Consider the following 20,090-nt stretch of genomic DNA (forward strand, 5'->3'; position numbering starts at 1 on the left):
CTTCCATTAAAAATAAATACATTTAAATTACCCCATTATTATATTCCTTGTCTCAATACTTACAGCTTTAGAAAATAGACCTTAAATCTTGCTCACGGGGAGCGCCCAGCTCTGAGGGGCTGCGGCGGGGACCCTCTCTGCAGCCGTCCCGGCAGCTGCCCGTGAGAGCTTTGCCCCTCCGGACACCGGACACCGTCAGTGTGCTCCTCAAGCAGCGCTGACCTCAAACTGAACTGTTACTCTGAACCTTCAAGACAACACTGTCACATGGGTCTGGATGGAGGATGGCGCACCACTCACAGAAACTTACTGGGGGGCAGAGGACACTGGATGCCACCTAACGGCAGGTCACTGAACGGCTCTAAGCATCCTCTCCTGAGCTGTGTCCATCTGCCCGTTTTCGAGCTGAAGAGAGACAACACGGTGTCTTCCACGACTGAGGCACACACGGGCCATGAACACAAGTCCACGGGTTTTACAACAGAGGCTTCTAGGGTTAAAACTGTGTCAAGCAACAAGGAGCCCCTGTGGCACAGACGTGAGGAGCGGGCTCAGACGGCAGGGCTCCCCCGCTGCCGTGGCCACACCTTCCACTCAGACGGGTGCCCGCTGATGACAGTGTGGGAGGCGCCAGCTGTGCCTTCCCTCCAGGCTGGACCAGTGATGTGGGGACAGTGGTCTTACAAACACACCCTCGCCATCAGCTGCAGCGAGTGAGCACGTCAGTCTACAACAGGCAAAGTGGAGAGAACTGCTGACCACCATCGCAGTGGGCACGGGGCACACCCCAGGGGCACATGTGCACAGGGCACAGGTACGGGGCACACACCAGGGGCACATGCGTGGGGCACAGGCGCGGGCACACACACAAAGGCACACACACGGGCACAGGCACAGGCACACACGTGGGCATAGGCACCACTCAGCTTCCGCACGAGGGTCTTGATGAAACGCCCTGGCAGTTTGCTTGTTTACATCTTCACTTACCTCCGAATGTTCTGGGTTTTTTACAAATAAATTGCTAAAATCATTATACAATCACTAAAGCCCGGGGGCGCCTGCACCAGGACCCTTCATGAAGCAGCTTCAGGCAAATGAAGTTTGGCCTCTGAGGCGCCCGCAAGACCACCTGGAAGCCCCCACCCTGGGCTCCGGGCGTCTCGTTTGACAGGAATGGGGTGGAAGGACAGGGGCTCCGGGGAGAACTGTGACCCCAGGTCGTGGGGGCTCCCCGACCTGCCCAGGGAGCACAGGCAGACAGGAGCGATCGCTCTGTCGTCACCGGAGTAACAAACAAGCAAAGGCACTGTCCCTGAAGAGCAAGACGGGCCCCACCCTCCCCTCCGACCACCAGGCCCCCTCCACGGGGCAGTGTCACTTCCTGAAAGCAGCAAAGCCACACCCTGGTGCTGCCCCGTTCGGGTCCAGGCTGCATTCAGTCTGTCCCCCTGGGCCTCCCAGTGGGGAGTGGGTGGGTTTTTCTCCAAGCCCCAAAGGAGGCCTTGCAGACGGGACGGGGTCAGTAAACACGAGGTGAAAGCGGCACAGAGCGTCCTGCTCCCCGGCCTGTGGGGGCCTGCAGAGTAAGACCACAGGGGTCACTCTGCTGCCGTCTGTCCAAGGTGCCCACCGAGGCAGCCAGGAACGCAGACAGCCCCCCGGCTCGAGCCCAGAGCTGCCGCGTTCACAAATCCCTGACCAGGAGCACGGCGCTGTGGGCTCCTCCCGGCCCTGGGCACTCTACACGGGCGGGCGGTGATGCACAAACCCCTGACCAGGAGCACGGCGCCGTGGGCTCCTCCCGGCCCTGGGCAGCTCTACACGGGCGGGTGGTGATGCACAAACCCCTGACCAGGAGCACGGCGCCGTGGGCTCCTCCCGGCCCTGGGCAGCTCTACACGGGCGGGTGGTGATGCCGGACCTTCCACCGCGTGGACCGCACCCGGAACAGGAAGAACATGACCATCAGGAACAGGGAGGAGGCCATGTAGAACAGCACACACAGGCTCATGTCCAGGCTGGAGAAGCCCATCCCCAGGGCGGGGGCGGCCTCCTCGGCCTCCCTGCGGCCCTGGGCCCCGCCCCGGGCCAGGCGCACCCTCTCGGACAGGCGAGGGGCGGAGGGCAGCACGTGGGCTGGACGCAGGCTCTGGGCTCCTTGGTCTCCTGGCCTCTCCGGGGAGGCCCGGCCGCCCTGCCGGCCCTCGGCCTGGCCGGCGCCCCCCAGGGCCGCGGCGTGCGTGTGGTCGAGGTTGCCGCTGCCGTAGTGCCGCTTGAGGAACAGCAGCACCTGGCCCTCGTTCCAGCTGTCCAGGCCCCGCACCTCCTCGTGGCAGGCTGGGCAGAGGTCGGGAGTGGGCCACGGGACCTTCGGAAACCTGGGGTCCTCGCTCAGGTGGCCTGGGGGGGGAGAGAGGCAGCAGTGGAGAGGCCCCCCGCTCCCCTCCACTGTGACCTGACCGCCCTGCAGGGGCCAGACGCCCGACTCCTGGCACCCCTGCCTCTCCCGCACAGGCTGCAGCCTGTTTCCCCAGAGCACCTCAGTAAATGCTGTTTCCTCCCCTCCACCCGGACAGGTCCCCGGCCAGACGCAACCCTGCCACCGGGCTGGCCGCACTGGCTCCTGTCTGCCCAGTCTGTGCGGCCACACTCTCACCGCCGTGTGGACCTGGAGGCGGCACCCGCCCACGCTTCCCTTAAGGCGCAGCGGAAGCTGACGGCCCCATGGCCTCCGGAACCCAGTCTCTCCCACAGAAGTTCAGGCACGGGGGCTCGTGGAGGCCTCTCCGGCAGGGTCTGTAAGAACTATTCTGGGAGGGAGCCCCGTTTTCCTACAGGAAAAGTTAAGAGCCACCTCGTGCAGATGGACGAGCACAGCTGCCCCGTGCTGCCCAGAGGCCAGAGGCAGCCGCGAGCGGGCCCGTCCACTCCCTCTCACGCAGCTAACGGTTCCTCACGAAACCAAACCGCACCACACACAGCTCTAAGCAGACGTCCCCGCCTCCCTGTGACACACGGAAACGGCCCAGCACTTGACAGGTGTGCAGGCATCGTCACACAGGCTGTGTGCTGCTCAAGAGGCCAGCAGGTGGCCCCGGCCCTGCCTTCTGGGGTTTGTGGGCCTGTGGGGCCTTGAGTGGCCTCACACAGGGACCAACGGGGACCTGCTGGAGCCGAGGACAACACTGTCCAGGCAGAAAGGTCCAGGTCTGGCTTCTGGGGCCTCCAAGGAATTTGGGTCACAGCCCGGAGGTGGAGCTGGGAGACCACGGGCCCTGAGAGAGCCACAGGCCGCAGAAATCTGTTTCTACCGCAGCGTGAGGCAGCCTCACCACAGGCTTCCGAGCTGCGTGCTGCGCCCCGGCCCCCGGGGGGAGCGCAGGGAGATGGGGGGCTGACACTGGAAGTGCAGATGTCCCTGCATCCAGGACGTCCACACTGACTGCGATGCGTCCCAGCAAATGGGCGGGGCTGTGCCCCTATGGCCAGAGCTGTGGCAGCAGCTCGAGTGCAGAGAACCAATTTTCTTTAGTGCTTCAGTTGTAATATGTTTCTATAATGCAGTGGATTAAATAAAAACCAACAGTTTAGTGGTGTTTTCTATTCGTCTCTATCAAGACTTACTTCTCAGTGGAATTATTTCTAAGCCTAATTTTAATCTGAGCTGAGTTAGGGACAGTCTGAATTACTTAACGCTGAGAACACACAGTGCCCTCGTTAGTCTTTTTAAACAAAGCCATTTTGAGGGGCTGGGCTTATCGTCTGAGAGCAGATTTTAACAACACTGAAATTCCTTTCTGAAAATTAATTATAATCCAAGTCTTCCACGGCCAATCTTACTGGGGCCTCGTAGGCCTCTCAGGGGGGCGTAAGCCCTGAGGGGGACAGTCTGACAGCAGGGACTCAGGGGCACGGCACGGTGGCCTGAAGCAGTCTGCTCGGGGCGGGCATGTGCCAGGCGGGCCGGGGCCACCACAGCCTGTGCCCACAGGAAGCAGGCGGACGGAGCAGCCTCCCGCGTGGCCTCTGCTTACCTGCCAGGCGGCTGTTTACGAGGTTATGCTTCTTCCAAAGCCAGAGAATTGCCTGGTCTGCGGTTTTCACAGAATCCATGGATTCTTTAGCCATTTCCTCAAAATGCTCGCCGCACTCCTTGCACCCGAAGAAGGTGCCGACGTACCTCCGGATGGTCTGCAGCACTGCCTGGGGGTCGCCTTCAAAACCTGCGGAGAACACGGCCACGGGGTGGGGCGGGGCCCGGGGCCAGAACGGGCCAGGTGCCCGTGCGTCTGCAGATACAGGAGGGGGCGGCGGGAGCCCAGCGACACATGGCCCCCGGGCACGAGCGGCACCACCTGCCAGGCTCTGCCCTCTCAGCCCCGAGAGCCCGTGCGCAACACTTCCTGCCTCACAAGCAACCCCAAAGGCTGGTGCTGGGGCAGCGGCAGCTGCTCCTTAAATTCGTGGTGGTTTTGCTTTGAAATCCCTGCAAAACACAAGCCCGAATGCGAACACCGCCTTAGCGTGTGCGCCCGCACGTGCTGCCAGCCCAGGCTGGTCTTCCCCGGGCAGCGGGGGCCACACGCCCCCTGCAGGAGGCTGCGGCTCTCCGAGGGGTGCGCCCCGGCGCCCCCCAGCCCGTGGACAGCCCCGCGTGGAAACACAGGCCGACGGGGCAGGAGCCGGTGAACACGCTGCGTGTTTCAGGAAGCCGCAGCCAGCACGCACTCACGCGGGACCCTGAGAAAACCGCGGGGCAGCCTGGGGCTGGGCCCAGCAGCCTCCTCACCACTACCCCGGGGGAGGGAGGGTTGGGAGCACAAGGAAAAGACCTGCGGGTCACAGATGAAGCGTCAGCATTAAAGACACTAAAGCAGCAAAATAACTGGGAAAAGAAAGAAAAAGACGTGCTCTGAGACTGAGAGCGTGTCAGCCGAGGGCGGGCCCTGAGGGCGGTCTGTGTCACAGGACAGGGGCCCTGAGCCCGTGGTGGCTCTGCTGACCACAGCAACGCGACAGGCCCGCCTGCCCGAGGGGGGACGTCGCCTCGCCCGTCACTAACCCCGGTGTTCTCGTTTCCTCCCCTCGGAGCAGGTGCGAGCTGAGCTGAGCTGACTTCCGGGCTGAGCATTTCTAGGCCAGCCTGGCAGCACCCCGTGCGCCTGGCCTCGGGCACGCACTCAGGCTGGGCCTTGCCCTGTGGCCCCCCGCTGGGGGCCGGCAGCCCCTGGCCAACATCTGCCAGCACCCCTGCCTAATCCTCCTTTCCTCTCCCCAGCAAAGCGCCGCACATGCAAACCTCCCTAATCTTTAAAGTGGACAAGAAGCACAAAGCTACCTGTGGGATTAGGGGCCGCACAGGCTTTTAGTCGCTGGGGTTTAAACGCGCACTAAGGAGAGGAAAACCTCCCAAGACATAATCCACATCTCCGTCTGACCCACTTCTGCGCAGGAGACGCTCCAGTGTCGCCATGGCTCACGCCGCCGCGGGGCGAGCTGTGGCATCTGTGCACCCGTCTGTGCCGCCCTCCCGACAGCAGCCTCGTTCCGCACCGTCCTGTGTGTCCTGTGTGTCCTGTGTGTCCTGGGGACGGCCCAGCCTGCTGCCTCATGCACACCCCCCTCCAGGGCAGGGCCCAGGAACACGAGGCCACACAGCCGCGGCCCTGGACACAGAGTGGGGCAGTCGGCTCACAGGCCGCGCTCCCACCTGACGTCTCCGTGTCCAGGCACGCCGAGGCTTCTCCTGGACACACGCTGCGCTTCCTTCTGGTGGACTCTTCCGAGTCTGCAGCCTGAAAACCCACCTCCGCCCCCACGACACCCCTGGGAAGGAGGACTCCAGCGTCCCTGAGGAGAGCGGGGGTGGGAAAGATGTCCAAAGACGACCACACACCCCTCTGCTCGGGACTCCGTGTCCCCACCTCATGCCTGGGTGGACGGGGCTGAGCTGGCCAGCAGGACGGGGCGGGAAGGATGCCGTGGGCCCCTGGCTGAGGCTCTGAGAGCTTCTTCCTAAGTGTGGTGAGGACCAGGCTGGACAGCAGGACTTGGGCCTTCTGAGTCCAGACCAACTGGCCACGCCGCCAGGTGAGCACCCGTGGGTCCGACCAAACAGCCACCCAAACTGCCAGGCCCAGAGCCTCAAGCAGTGGTTTCCAGCCACGCCTCTGGGTCAGTCTGCTACGCAGCAGAAGATCATTGTCCAGCATTTCACGACTTTACTGGAAGCACACTGGCCTGTGAGAGTCTAGACTCCAGTTTTGACTCGGGCATCAGTGGGCACAGCGGGTACAAAAGTGACAGCGAGAAACACACAGCTGCCCACGCTGCACAGCCCGCTAGACCAGGGAGCGTCCACGCAGGAGTCCAGAGTGGGCAGAAACCGGCACGGTTCTCAGTGTCTTAGAGGACACCAAATGTGGCAACTCTGAGTGGGCTGTTTTCTGGTGACTGGATCATCCAACGTGACTCTGGCAGCTCTTGCTCTGGTGGCACCTGGCCCCTGAGACGGCCCTGGGGTCCCGCTCCCCTGGGAGAGGCTGGGCCCCTGGCTGACCCAACAGTGCGGGATGTCACACGAGAAGGGTCTCTCTCGCCGGCACTCCGACGAGGTGGGTGCTGTGACGGGAGCTGCTGATGGCGAGGAGGCCTGCTGAGGGGCGGCCGGCGAGGACAAGACCCCAGCCGCCACCAGAGGGTGAGCAGGGGGGACGGTCCCCTCTCGGTCATGCCTCTGGGTGCGACTCCCACCCTGAGCAGAGACCCCCTCAGCCACAGCAGGTCTGACCCCAGACACCGTGAGACAACAAGGTGCAGTGTTTCAAACTGCTGAGTCTTAGGGTAACTTGTTACACAGCAAGAGACACACACACACCTTTCCACAGACGTTCACGTATTCTCGTCTATTTAAAGCCAAAGCGGAAGTGTCTGTGCTGTAGCCGGTCCTGAGCACGTGCTCCCCCTGCCCAGCCCCCGCGGTCAGCCAGGCCCGAGCCCCCGCGGTCAGCCAGGCCCGAGCCCCCTGCGGTCAGCCAGGCCCGAGCCCCCTGCGGTCATCCAGGCCCGAGCCCCCGCGGTCAGCCAGGCCCGAGCCCCCGCGGTCAGCCAGGCCCGAGCCCCTGCGGTCAGCCAGGCCCGTGCTGCACGTGCAGAGGTGGGAGCGTGGCTCTGGCCTCGGGCCGTGTGGGGCAGCAGGAGACCCCCGGGCGACCTGATGACACGCTGCCTCACCTCACGGAGCACCCCTCCCAGCACAGTGCGTCCTCGGCCACGCGCTCACCTGTGTCCGCCAGCGCGTCTGGGCGGGCCGCGGCCTGCACGGTTAGGGTGTGGAACAGCGTCCAGAGGGAGCAGGGGTAGCCCCGCAGCCCTGCCCGGCTCCCCTGGCAGCCGACCCACAGCACGCGGTCAGGGAGGGACACGCCCGAGATCTGGGGGGAGGGAGGGGAGGGGGTTGAGCCGCCTGAAGTAGAAGTGGGTGGCACACAGCTAAGTGAGACTAAGTCCAACAAGCTGACCCCCCCCCCCCCGGTCAGCAGAAAAACGAAGAAAGAAAACGGTGACTGTCCTCTGAGTGGTGGTGGTGACACAGGGCACACTACTGAAACTCTGACTGGCCTGTGGTGGCGCAGTGGGTAAAACGTCGACCTGGAACACAGGTCGCTGGTTCAAAACCCTGGGCTTGCCTGGTCATTGAAGCTTCTCACTGCCCCCTTCTCTCTCTCCTCTCTCTAAAAAATAATAAATTAATTTTTTTTTAAAAAATTAAAATCTAAAAGAAGGAAACTCTGAGGCCTCCAGACAGGCTCAGGCAGGGAGGGGCATGCTGGCCACGCCCCGGCCTCCGACCACGGCCTGAGGAGGGCGCGGGGTCTGCCCCCTGTGGGCACCCGGCTGCACTGCAGGCGGCTCCCCGAGCCTGCACACTCTAAGCACATCATTTTTATTTGTTTTTAGGTGTAAAATTCAGAATTCACTCAAAATATAAATTAAAAATAAAGAGAGAAGCCCTGGAGTCCATGCCCAAGAAGCCAAGGCTGCCCTGCAGGGCGGGCCCTGAGGACTCGGGGAGGCGGCAGCCCAGGGCCAGAGGGCAGGGTCCAGCTGTCATGGACACAGGGCAGTGAAAACCAGAGGGCCAGGGGGCACACCCAGGTGTGGGCGTGAGAGTGCTCCCGTGCAGGCCAGGGACAGGGCGCTGGCCGCAGCAGCCCGGGGCTCACCCGCATCTTGTTGTTGACCAGGTCCAGGACCGCGTTGTAGGGGATCCTGTCCAGCGGGAGGCTGGCCAGCCACTCCTGCAGCAGCTCCAGCAGCTTCCTGACCGGCGGCCGGCCGGGGAACAGCTGGCGAGGAAGAGGAAGGACCCACACTGAGAGACTGGAACGAGCGGGCAGTACCACTTGAACTTCTGGGCCAAAGCGGGCTGCCCGCTGGTTCACTGGGTGTCAGCACACAGGCCGTGCGCCTCCCTGGCCTGCAGAGCACGGAGCCCAGCGGCCACACCGCGGCCACAGCACAGGAGACGTGCAGAAGGAACGCGCGAGACGGCTCTGAAGACCTGAGCTCACCCGCTGCCCTATCTGGTGGCCACTCGGTCTCCGCTGTGCAGCAGCAGGAGCAACAGGCCCTGTCCCAGGCCCGCTGTGACCCCAGGTGGGGTCAGGCCCAGGCTGGGCTGTCCCAGAGGTCAGGGCGCGGAAGGGCCACGGCCGGGTCCAGACAGGCCTGCTGGGGCCAAGAGCACAAGGCTCAGCGCTGGCCCAGGAGCTGCCCACTTCCCACGGCTTTGCCCGCCACACTGTTCTGGGCCAAGAAAACGACTGAGCCAAGGGTCCAGCCCAGAGCTGAGAGCTCCTGGAAGGAGCGAAGCTCACGCTGACACACGAGCCCCCACCGCTGCACCTCCTGCTGAAGGCGCAGGGGCAGCCGGGACACCGGCCCCGCCCACAGCACACCCGAGGACGGACACGGGGTGGCACCTGCACCCTCCCTGAGGGCGCTGCCCACCCACTCCGTCCCCCAACGCCCGTTACCATCGGGCCAGTGGCTCCAGCCACACCAGTGGGTCACAGTGTTTCTACCCCATGCACCTCTGACCCGGGAAAGTGCCCTCAGACCAGCCGTGTGCAGCCTCTGGACAGACTTGTGCCCACCCAGCACCTCACGCCTGGTGTCCCCCTGGGAGAGCAGAGGCTCCGAGAGCCGCAGCCCCAGCGCTCAGCGCAGGGTCAGGGCAGGGTCAGCACAGGGTCAGGGCAGGGTCAGCACAGGGTCAGGGCAGGGTCAGCGCAGGGTCAGGGCAGGGTCAGGGGCACATCCAGCTCCACTCCCCAGCGCTCAGCTCAGGGTCAGGGGCACATCCGGCTCCACTCCCCAGCGCTCAGCTCAGGGTCAGGGGCACATCCGGCCCCACTCCCCAGCGCTCAGCTCAGGGTCAGGGGCACATCCGGCCCCACTCCCCAGCGCTCAGCTCAGGGTCAGGGGCACATCCGGCCCCACTCCCCAGCGCTCAGCTCAGGGTCAGGGGCACATCCGGCCCCACTCCCCAGCGCTCAGCTCAGGGTCAGGGGCACATCCGGCCCCACTCCCCAGCGCTCAGCTCAGGGTCAGGGGCACATCCGGCCCCACTCCCCAGCGCTCAGCTCAGGGTCAGGGGCACATCCGGCCCCACTCCCCAGCGCTCAGCTCAGGGTCAGGGGCACATCCGGCCCCACTCCCCAGCGCTCAGCTCAGGGTCAGGGGCACATCCGGCCCCACTCCCCAGCGCTCAGCTCAGGGTCAGGGGCACATCCGGCCCCACTCCCCAGCGCTCAGCTCAGGGTCAGGGGCACATCCGGCCCCACTCCCCAGCGCTCAGCTCAGGGTCAGGGGCACATCCGGCCCCACTCCCCAGCGCTCAGCTCAGGGTCAGGGGCACATCCGGCCCCACTCCCCAGCGCTCAGCTCAGGGTCAGGGGCACATCCGGCCCCACTCCCCAGCGCTCAGCTCAGGGTCAGGGGCACATCCGGCCCCACTCCCCAGCGCTCAGCTCAGGGTCAGGGGCACATCCGGCTCCACTCCCCAGCGCTCAGCGCAGGGTCAGGGGCACATCCGGCTCCACTCCCCAGCGCTCAGCTCAGGGTCGGGGCAGGGTCAGGGCAGGGTCAGCGCAGGGTCAGGGCAGGGTCAGGGCAGGGTCAGCGCAGGGTCAGGGGCACATCCGGCCCCACTCCCCAGGGACTGCGGGCCAGCCCCCACCCAGAGCCGACCCCACACACCTTGGCGACGACGGTGACGAAGTCCCTGAGCGTCTTCAGCTCGGCCCCGGCCAGGGCCCTGTGGGCGGCCAGCTCCACACGCAGCAGGTGGTGCAGCCCCGACTCCAGGTCCGCTGTGTACAGGTTAGACCTGGGCCGGACGTCGTGAAGCCAGGTGAGGACAGCCCTCTCTTGGTGTGAACTCCCCGCGGCCCAAGGAGACATCGCTAACTCGACAGCCCACGGCAGCGCAGGGCCTCCCAGGGGCTCCAGGCCGTGGCCCTCCCACCCGCCTGAGCCCACTCACTCCCCAGGAAGCTCACGTCCAAAAGGAACACGTGCCTGTCGAAGTCTCTCCACACCACGACGTCAGGGACTTCTTCTCTGTTTGGCTTTTCAGCCGGTGAGAGCAGTTTCTTCCTCACGTCCGACAACGACTTCAAATATGAGGAAAAAAACGACCGGAGAGGCTTTGCGCTGCGAGAGGCGAGAGGGCGGGTGTGGCACTGAGCAGCCCGCCCCCGTGTGTGTCCCCAGGCCGAGACCAGGCCCCTCCGTGGGGGAGAAGCCCACCTGAGAACTGTGTAGATGCAGACGGGGGCCCAGGTCTCCGGGCCAGCGGGCAGCGTGGCAACCACCAGGCAGAGGGCACAGGCTTCCGGGCGTAACCGACCCTCCCACCTACAACCTTTCCCAGCTTTTTCCAAGTCCAGTGGGGCCCCCAGTGCAGAGCTGAGCAGATTCTCAGGGTTTCTGTGGGTCTCAGCAGGGAGAGCGGACGGCAGTGGACGGGAGCCTGGAGCCCACCAGCGTCCACACTCATCTGGACAAAGGGGACGCGCTCACCACCCCACCTTCCACAGATGCAGGCCACGTCTGGCCCCGAGTGAGCTCCACCCTGCAGAGGGCCCAGCCGCCCCCACAAACAGTCCTTCAGTCAAACTACACTCACGTGTTAATTAACCCATGGGATCCATTTGGGTAAATCAAGTAACAGGAAGGAACAGAAGAAACACCCAGTTTCTCCAGAAAGGCGTGGTCCACGTCCAGCACTCTCTTCACCACAATGTTCTCGTAAGGAATCAGGTCCAAGATCACCTGGGACAGGGAGACTGCGTCACCTCCCCTGGACAGGAGGGGCCTGCTTACACACACCAGAGACAGGGTCACAGGACACACCTGTCTTCTCGGTAACCAGACCACCACTTACATCGGAGGGAGCCGGGCAGAAATGACAATCTGTTTTTGAACCTCACGGATGGCCAGGGACCCCGTGCTGCCCTGTCTGAGCCAGCACGCTCTCCGTGAAACTATCTTCATCAAACAGGTACATCCCCCCCCCAACCGCGAGCACGTGGGCCACAACCAGCCTTGAGCTTTCCCCGACAAACGCGGCCGCGCACCCCACAGAAGGTCACCAGCACGCCTGAACGGCACCACGGCCCTGGTCCCTGCCTGCATCCCAGAGCTCAGAGCTAAGAACCGAGTCCAGGCGGAGGCGGAGGCGAGGGCATGGGAGACACCTGGCCCACGAGGGCCTGAGGAACTCCTGCCGTCCTCCCCGGGCCCTCACTGAGATGCCCAAGGCAGAGCTCCAGACCACACACAGTGACGGGAGAAACCTGCCCCGTGGAGACGGGTTCTACAGACCTGGGACTTGGCAGGAAGAGTTGAGTTCAGAACACAGTAAGAGCACAAGGGTCCCTGCCCTGTGATGGCCACTGCCCACGGGGGACAAGGCTGCCTGTGACCCGCTCCTGTCCTGCCCTCGGACACGCCCCTCCACTGCCCACGGGGGACAAGGCTGCCTGTGACCCGCTCCTGTCCTGCCCTCGGACACGCCCCTCCACTGCCCACGGGGGACAAGGCTGCCTGTGACCCGCTCCTGTCCTGCCCTCGGACACGCCCCTCCACTGCCCACGGGGGACAAGGCTGCCTGTGACCCGCTCCTGTCCTGCCCTCGGACACGCCCCTCCACTGCTCACGGGGGACAAGGCTGCCTGTGACCCGCTCCTGTCCTGCCCTCGGACACGCGCCCTCCACTGCCCACGGGGGACAAGGCTGCCTGTGACCCGCTCCTGTCCTGCCCTCGGACACGCCCCTCCACTGCCCACGGGGGACAAGGCTGCCTGTGACCCGCTCCTGTCCTGCTCTCGGACACGCCCCTCCACTGCCCACGGGGGACAAGGCTGCCCGTGACCCGCTCCTGCCCTGCCCTTGGACACGCCCCTCCACTGCCTCCTCCGCACACCAGCCCACGCACTGGGCAGCCAGACTGCAGCCGTGCCCCCGCCAGGGGGCCGGACGGGGCGCAGACACTGTACCTCACGTCCCACGTACGAGCCGTTGCTCTCAAACAGAACAGCAATGTAGCGGCCGTCGCGGTTGTCAATGAGAGAAAGGACGTCGCTGGGCCTTTTAAGAGAAAGAGCAGGTTTTCAGAGCTTCCGGGAGCGGTGAGCTGGCATCAGATGCCAGGTCCATTCCCCTTAGAGCGTGTCTCCGTCCTGCAGAATTAATGCTAGGTGCCATGTGACACCACTTTTTTTTTTACACCCAGAAGTACGCACCGAATGGGGTCCAGAGCTGGGCAGGCAGGAGGTCTGTTAGCGTCCGTGTGGTTCTGCAGGAAATCGATCATGGCCTGCCTCACCGTCTGCAGCTCCCTGTCGGGCCCTGGGGGAAGCAAGCGAGTCTGCCGCACCCGCCCCAGTCCCCAGCAGGGCGCCGACCGGGGGCACGGGGCAGACGGGGAGCACGGGGCAGACGGGGCAGACGGGGCGCCGACCGGGGGCACGGGGCAGACGGGGAGCACGGGGCAGACCGGGTGCCGACCAGGGGCACGGGGCAGACGGGGAGCTCGGGGCAGACGGGGAGCACGGGGCAGACGGGGTGCCGACCAGGGGCACGGGGCAGACGGGGAGCTCGGGGCAGACGGGGAGCACGGGGCAGACAGGGCGCTGACCGGGGGCACGGGGCAGACGGGGAGCACGGGGCAAACAGGGCGCTGACCGGGGGCACGGGGCAGACGGGGAGCACGGGGCAGACAGGGCGCTGACCGGGGGCACGGGGCAGACGGGGAGCACGGGGCAGACGGGGCGCTGACCGGGGGCACGGGGCAGACGGGGAGCACGGGGCAGACGGGGCGCTGACCGGGGGCACGGGGCAGACGGGGAGCACGGGGCAGACGGGGCGCTGACCGGGAGCACGGGGCAGACGGGGAGCACGGGGCAGACGGGGCGCTGACCGGGGGCACGGGGCAGACGGGGAGCACGGGGCAGACGGGGCGCTAACCGGGGGCACGGGGCAGACGGGGAGCACGGGGCAGACGGGGCGCTGACCGGGGGCACGGGGCAGACGGGAGCACGGGGCAGACGGGGCGCTGACCGGGGGCACGGGGCAGACGGGGAGCACGGGGCAGACGGGGCGCTGACCGGGGGCACGGGGCAGACGGGGAGCACGGGGCAGACGGGGCGCTGACCGGGGGCACGGGGCAGACGGGGAGCACGGGGCGAGCCACAGGACGGCGCTGCACTGGAGGTGACGCGCGTGAGAGCTGACGGACAAGAGGGGGCGCCCCGCACACCACACAGCGGCCTCTGCTGGGAGCGCGGTCACCGGAGGGCACCATGCACTGGCCCGGTCTGGGCCTGGCATGGGGTGGGGCTCATTCTAAACACTCAGCAGAAGCACACTCGTCCAGCAGTTTTCAGTCACGGAAAGGACACCTTCCGGCTGGAACCCTGCACGTGGGACCTGCTGCAGGTCTGGGGGCCGGGGGCCGGGCACAGCCCACCCGTGAGGGTCCCAGCCCCTCAAGCCACTCTCACTTTGATGGGTTCTGAGGCAACGAAGAGTAAGAGACATTGCTTATGTCCTTACCTTTGAAGTTCTCTCCGGTTGTAAAGTCCTTTGTAAATGCTTTAAAATACTAAGAGAAAAACAGAACAAGTAAGAAACAGCCCCAGCCTGCTGTCTCTGTCACTGTCTCCAAGACAGGGCTCCCGCCAGCTGCCAGCTTCCTCCAGAACGCGGCCGCGAGCCCCGAGGACCCGGCGCAGAGCCAGAGGTCTGGGTCTCGTGGGGAAAGGGTTTTCTGCCAGATTTACGGAAGGTGGGTGGGACCCATCAGAACCTTATTTATATCTTTTGACCCAACAGGGCTAGAAGCCTTAAGACAGCGCCTCCCCCAGCCCTGGTGTTCAACGGGCCCCTAATGGTGTCACTCTGACAACACAAAGGACTCCAGGGAGGGTGACAGGCAGGAACGAGCATCTCTGAGCAGAAGAAAGGATTTTCTATATCATTAAGAACATTTTTCATGAAAAAAGCACGTTAAAGACAGTTACAAATGGAGTCAAGCGTTGCCAACACTAACAACTGAAAACAGCTCAGCATCAGGAGTGTCCAGAGGGCTCTGGAAACCGGTCAGAACCGGACAGGCGACCCGAACAGACGTGTCACAGGGGGTGTGACACGGCCATACACACAGGTGGGTCGCTGTCCCTGGTCAGCAGGACGTGTGCTAGTGCAGCCGCCCCCAGGCCTGTGCCCAGAGGGACTCGTGCCCACACAAGAGGGGACACGTGTGCGTGTCCTCACAGCAGCTGAAGCCTGAACAGCCCAGCGGCAGTGGTGGAGGGGACGGTGACACAGGCCACCACCACAGCGCAGGTGACTCGGGGGGGGGGGGGGGCAGAGCTTCCAGCCGCACTGCGCACGTGCACAGCGAGCACACCCATCAGGAGCACGAGGAGCAGGCAGACTTAGACAAGAGCCAGAGGCACGCCCCGGGCTGGGGGAGGCTGTGGGCGAGGTGCAGGGAGCCAGCAGGCGGAGGGGGCTCGGGTGCAGCCTCAGGGAGCGCAGGGGCTCAGGCTGAGGGGGGCGCTCGGAGCTGCCTGGGCGCTGCCTCTCCCGGAGCTGTGACTCTCACGATGGCCCATGTGCGGGCGTGCGCCGGTGTGACTGCACACGCACAGCCCATGTGCACAGCTCTCCACCTTGCAATCACTGACCCTCTAGTGGGCGAGGTGGGTACAAACCTGCCTGGGGCCCGCGTGCCGTGCCCGGGTGGCCAGGCTGGGCACTGTCTCAGGGGGTCCTGTGGACACCCAGACAGATCAGCACACGTGGTGCACGGAGGGCCCCACGTGGCAGTGGGCGAGGCCCCCGGCGGACAGACCGCAGACCCGGACTCTGGCAGCAGTCCTGACCGCCCTGACCCACAGAGCGTGCGGACACAACCCCCACAGCGACTGTCTCACCCCACAGGGCGGAACGAGAGAGAGAGAGAGAGAGAGAGAGAGAGAGAGAGAGAAGGAGAGACAGAGACAGAGAGAGAGAAAAGGAGAGAGAGAGACAGAGAGAGAGAGAGAGAGAGAGAGACCCCCTACACACAGGAGCAGCTGGGGGCACTCACCCGGAAGCTGGGGTAGAAGTGGATGTTGTAGGTCTGGCACACCTCGTGGTTCTTCTCCTCCGCGCAGTCCAGGGCGGCAACGCGGATGGCGGCGGCCCAGTCTGAAGAGCAGGGGCGAGACCGTCAGGGCTGAGAGTCCCTCCCCCACGGTGCGGCTGCGTCCACCACTGGTGACAATGGCAAACGGGGACTCGCTGAGCTGCCCTCGCTCTCCGCCTCCCTCTGGGGGTGGCCTGCTTGGTGTCGGGGGCGTGGACGGGCGGCTAACACAGAGTCCCCTCAGCCCCAGCTGGGCTGAGCGTCCCCGTGCGCCCACCGGAATGAGTCAACGCCTGGTGTGTGGCTTCCAGTTCTCTCCCAGGACACCTCCCACAAACGCATGAACACGCCACTGTTCTCGGGAGCACAACAGGAGCAGTTCTAATACATTCTTATGTCTTCTGTCCTTCACGTTTTTATCATGGAAATTCCCAACATCTGAGTGAAACGGAGACACCAGCGTCCACAGGGATCTGCTCGGGGCCCCTTGCCCGTCCTGATGCCTGCCCACTTCCGGCCCCCTGACGGTGTCCAGGGCTCCCCGTCTAAAGGACAAGGCTCGCCGCCCAGACTCACAACCCGTCACCCCATCAAGTCGTCAAACACGCGTTCCAACAGCAACAAGATTCCAGCCAGGATTCAGAGCTCCCTGACTCATTTCTGCTTAAACTGTTTGTTTGAATCGGGTCCCAACTGCGTCTGGTTCTTTTGGGGAGGTGACTCTCGGTGGTGTCTGTGCTCCCACCAGGTGTGGGCGCCGCCTGCCCTCCTTCCTCACCCCCGGCATGCGTCAGTTCACAAGGGCCGCAGCCGCCACGCACCTCGCTCCTCCCTGCCTCAGTGCCCCTCCCTGCCCCGCGGAAGCTTCTGTGCAGGGGGGCCTGCCCTTGGCCGCCTGGGGAGCGCGTGCCTGCTCCGCCTGTGGTCACCAGGCCCAGAGGGACTGTGCCCAACCTCCTCCAGAGGCACCTCGGGCAGTTTCCCTTTGAAAGGTTTGTTCCCTTCTCCAGGAAGTGAAGACTCACGACCCTGCAATGACCCCTTCCTGACCGCTTCCTGGCTTCCTGGCTCCCTGGCTTCCTGGCTCCCTGCCCAAGGACACAGGACCCACCGCAGTGGGTGCTGCAGAAACAGGACCAGCAGAGCACACAGGGGGCAGCCTGGCCTGGGGGGGGGGGCGCGGCCGCCCGGGGCTGGTGGGGACTCCTGAGGGTCTCACGGCTGCCTGTTCCTGCACACGCACTGGTCTAAAAACCAGGAATGGGGCTAAAGTCAGGCAGAGAGCATTTCCCCTGAGTTCTGCTATGATCTAAACCTCCGGAGGTTACAGGAAAGGGACCTGCAGGCGGAGAGGAGCCTCCGGCCCGTCCACGAGACCAGCTCCCTAACTGCTGCTCTCCACCTGCTGTACCGCTTCTGTCTAAATACACGCCTCCTCCTTCTGTGACCACATAAAAATATAACCACTATTAGCGCACTGCGAAGGGTCCGGTAAGGACACCAGACCCCCGTTTCCCGCAATCAGTGACCGGGCGTCAGGAGCCTCGGCGAAACCAATCCACATCCCACGACCACCGTAAACGGCTGGAGAGCAGTGTCACAGCCTGACTCAGGCACATCCGCCGGAGGCTCACGTGACACAGGCCCCCGGAGCACAGGTAACGCTCCCTCACAGACCACGTGGCAGACGGCACTTCCTGCAGCACCGCCAGACGCCGGCCTGTCCAAGCCTGTGGCCTCCGCACCTCCCCCCACTCCCCTCACAGCCCGTCCACGCTGGCCACTTCTCCCAGCCAGAACACACGCGTCACCGTTCATTGGGAATTTCCGTGACACATGTTCACGTCACGCTTAAAGAGAAAAAGCACCTTACACCCAGAGACGTGACGTGAGGAGATGGAGAACAGCTGCCCGGCACACACACGGCACGGCAACGCCAGGCCACTCCCGGGACGCATGCTGCACCGTGGGGCCGGTGCTGCTTGCTGTCTCTGGGGTCTCTTTCAGTGAAGAGACGCTAGGCAGACAATGAAGGCCAGCGCACTCTCCCCCGGGGTGCATGCGGAGACCGTGTCCCATGCGTGCGTGCATGTCTCCCCCGGGGTGCATGTGGAGACTGTGTCCCATGCGTGCGTGCATGTCTCCCCCGAGGCGCATGCGGAGACCGTGTCCCATGCGTGCGTGCATGTCTCCCCTGAGGCGCATGCGGAGACCGTGTCCCATGCGTGCGTGCATGTCTCCCTCGGGGTGCATGTGGAGACTGTGTCCCATGCGTGCGTGCATGTCTCCCCCGAGGCGCATGCGGAGACCGTGTCCCATGCGTGCGTGCATGTCTCCCCCGAGGCGCATGCGGAGACCGTATCCCATGCGTGCGTGCATGTCTCCCCCGAGGTGCATGCGGAGACTGTGTCCCATGCGTGCATGCATGTCTCCCCCGGGGTGCATGCGGAGACTGTGTCCCATGCGTGCGTGCATGTCTCCCCCGGGGTGCATGTGGAGACCGTGTCCCATGCGTGCGTGCATGCATGTCTCCCCCGGGGTGCATGTGGAGACTGTGTCCCATGCGTGCGTGCATGCATGTCTCCCCCGGGGTGCATGCGGAGACTGTGTCCCATGCGTGCGTGCATGTCTCCCCCGGGGTGCATGTGGAGACCGTGTCCCATGCGTGCGTGCATGTGCCCGTGCCTCCCACTTCTCAGTATCGCCTCCATGGAGTCCCAGCGTAAGAAGACTCGAACGGCCCGGCGAAGTGCATGCCCAGCGCTGGGGGTGAAATGCTGCAGACAAACTCTGACCACAGCCAGAGAAACGACGGCTGCCCCAGTGCCCCAAGCCTGACACAGCTCGTGCCTGGTGGGAACGGCGGCCCTGTAGTCACCAAGTCCGTCCCCGGTGTAGGAGAGTGAGCCAGAGCAGGAGGCCCCAGCAGAGCTGGCCTGCAGGCCTGGGTCAGTGCCCGGCTCTGGGCACACACCACACCCTGCGTGCGAAGACCCCACATCTCCCTAACGTGAACACTGAGACCACCGCCCTCCGGCTTGGAGATTTCAGATGACCTGCTCACTCGTCCAGACCCCAGCACAGGGGGGGTGGGGGGCTGCTGACCCATGATCCATCACTTGTGAATCCCGGACCACGCCCCACCCCAGCCAGACCACATGTGTCACCCACTACCGTCCCAGGCATCCCTCTCAAAATGCCACCAAAAGGACTCCTCTCCACCTTGTGCCCTCCACCTCCAGAAGTGGGGCCCCAGCTTCCCTCCCGGGGGGCACCTGCCCAGAGGGTTCAGCCGCCTTCCCCTCTCTGGGGGGCAGGTGCACAGTCTGGGTGCAGCCTCTGCAGGGTTCTTCGCCTCAAGCTCCACGACCGCCCAGCCCTGGAAGGAGGCACAGGCTGGGGCTTAACCACAACTAAGGACCTGTTCTCCCGCACGTGTGCCAACCACAGCGTTCCCGCAGAGCAGAGCGCCCACTCCGACCCCTCTGAGGTGAGGCTGGGTGGAAGCGCCAGCGTGCGGGTCCACGCACTGTCCATCCCATGCCCACGCAGGGCACGATTCTCACAAGCCACAGCCTGGCTCGGACCACACAACCCGCACCCGCGCCACAAACGGCTGGAAGACCAGCTGTGGCTGGGAGGACCCGTGCCGTGGTCAGCACGGCCCAGCTGAGCCCCCCTGGCGGGGCACCGAAGCCTCTCACCGCGCCCCACCTATGCCCTGATGGCGTCAGGCCCTCAGCTCTCTTTGGAGCAGCTGGGGGCCAGGTCACAGGACTCCCTGTTTTTCTGAGAGGTGGGGGGTATGGGGGTGGCGCAAAGCATCAACTCATTGCTCCCCTTAGCTGTGTACTCACTGATCGGTTCTTGGACACATACAACCAGGGGTTGACCCTGCAACCTTGGTGTGCCAGGACACTCTGGCCACTGAGCCACCGGTCAGGGCCAGGACGCCCTCTTCAGCCTGCTCTTCCTCCTTGCTGTTCGGGAACAAGAAGTCCATACTGGCCTGTGAGCCTGAAGCTGCCGCTCTCAGCTGCTGCCTGGCCCGTCAGAACCCTCAGGTGTCCCCCCCCGGTGTCCCCCCCGGCCCCTCAGTCCTGCTGGGCCTCTCGGGCCTTTGCACGTGCCGCCCCCACGGTGTCCCTCACGCGGCTGCTTTGCCTTATCTCCGTGACCTCACTGCCACCTGTCGGCAGCCTTCCTCCGGAGCCCTGTGTGCCCCCCACCTGCTTACTTCCCAGAACTTATCACCTGCAGTCGACCAGCCTATCCACCCGTGTCTGCTCACCACCTGGTCCTCCCCCGGGCCACAGCTCTGCTCGGGCACGCCCGCCGGACACTGCCTTCAGCACCTGCTGCAGCGCGTCCGGCAAGGGCGCACTCG

At 64.5% G+C, this 20,090-nt stretch overlaps 1 protein-coding gene across 1 annotated transcript in view; it reads right to left on the minus strand.

Moving 5' to 3' along the window:
- The window catches only part of QSOX2 (quiescin sulfhydryl oxidase 2), a 29,158-nt gene continuing 9,068 nt past the window's right edge, over positions 1–20,090 (minus strand). The window contains exons 2-12 of the mRNA XM_066255749.1: positions 15,665–15,765; positions 14,125–14,173; positions 12,813–12,918; positions 12,567–12,657; positions 11,195–11,340; positions 10,585–10,719; positions 10,264–10,393; positions 8,226–8,348; positions 7,283–7,433; positions 4,035–4,223; positions 1–2,400 (exon numbers count right to left, since the gene is read on the minus strand). Of these exons, the coding sequence (XP_066111846.1) occupies positions 1,895–2,400; positions 4,035–4,223; positions 7,283–7,433; positions 8,226–8,348; positions 10,264–10,393; positions 10,585–10,719; positions 11,195–11,340; positions 12,567–12,657; positions 12,813–12,918; positions 14,125–14,173; positions 15,665–15,765 (1,727 nt within the window). The 3' untranslated portion in view covers positions 1–1,894. The remainder of the gene's footprint in view (positions 2,401–4,034; positions 4,224–7,282; positions 7,434–8,225; positions 8,349–10,263; positions 10,394–10,584; positions 10,720–11,194; positions 11,341–12,566; positions 12,658–12,812; positions 12,919–14,124; positions 14,174–15,664; positions 15,766–20,090) is intronic.

Source organism: Saccopteryx bilineata, chromosome 2, assembly GCF_036850765.1.
Source record: "Saccopteryx bilineata isolate mSacBil1 chromosome 2, mSacBil1_pri_phased_curated, whole genome shotgun sequence".
Classification (NCBI taxonomy): Eukaryota; Metazoa; Chordata; class Mammalia; order Chiroptera; family Emballonuridae; genus Saccopteryx; species Saccopteryx bilineata.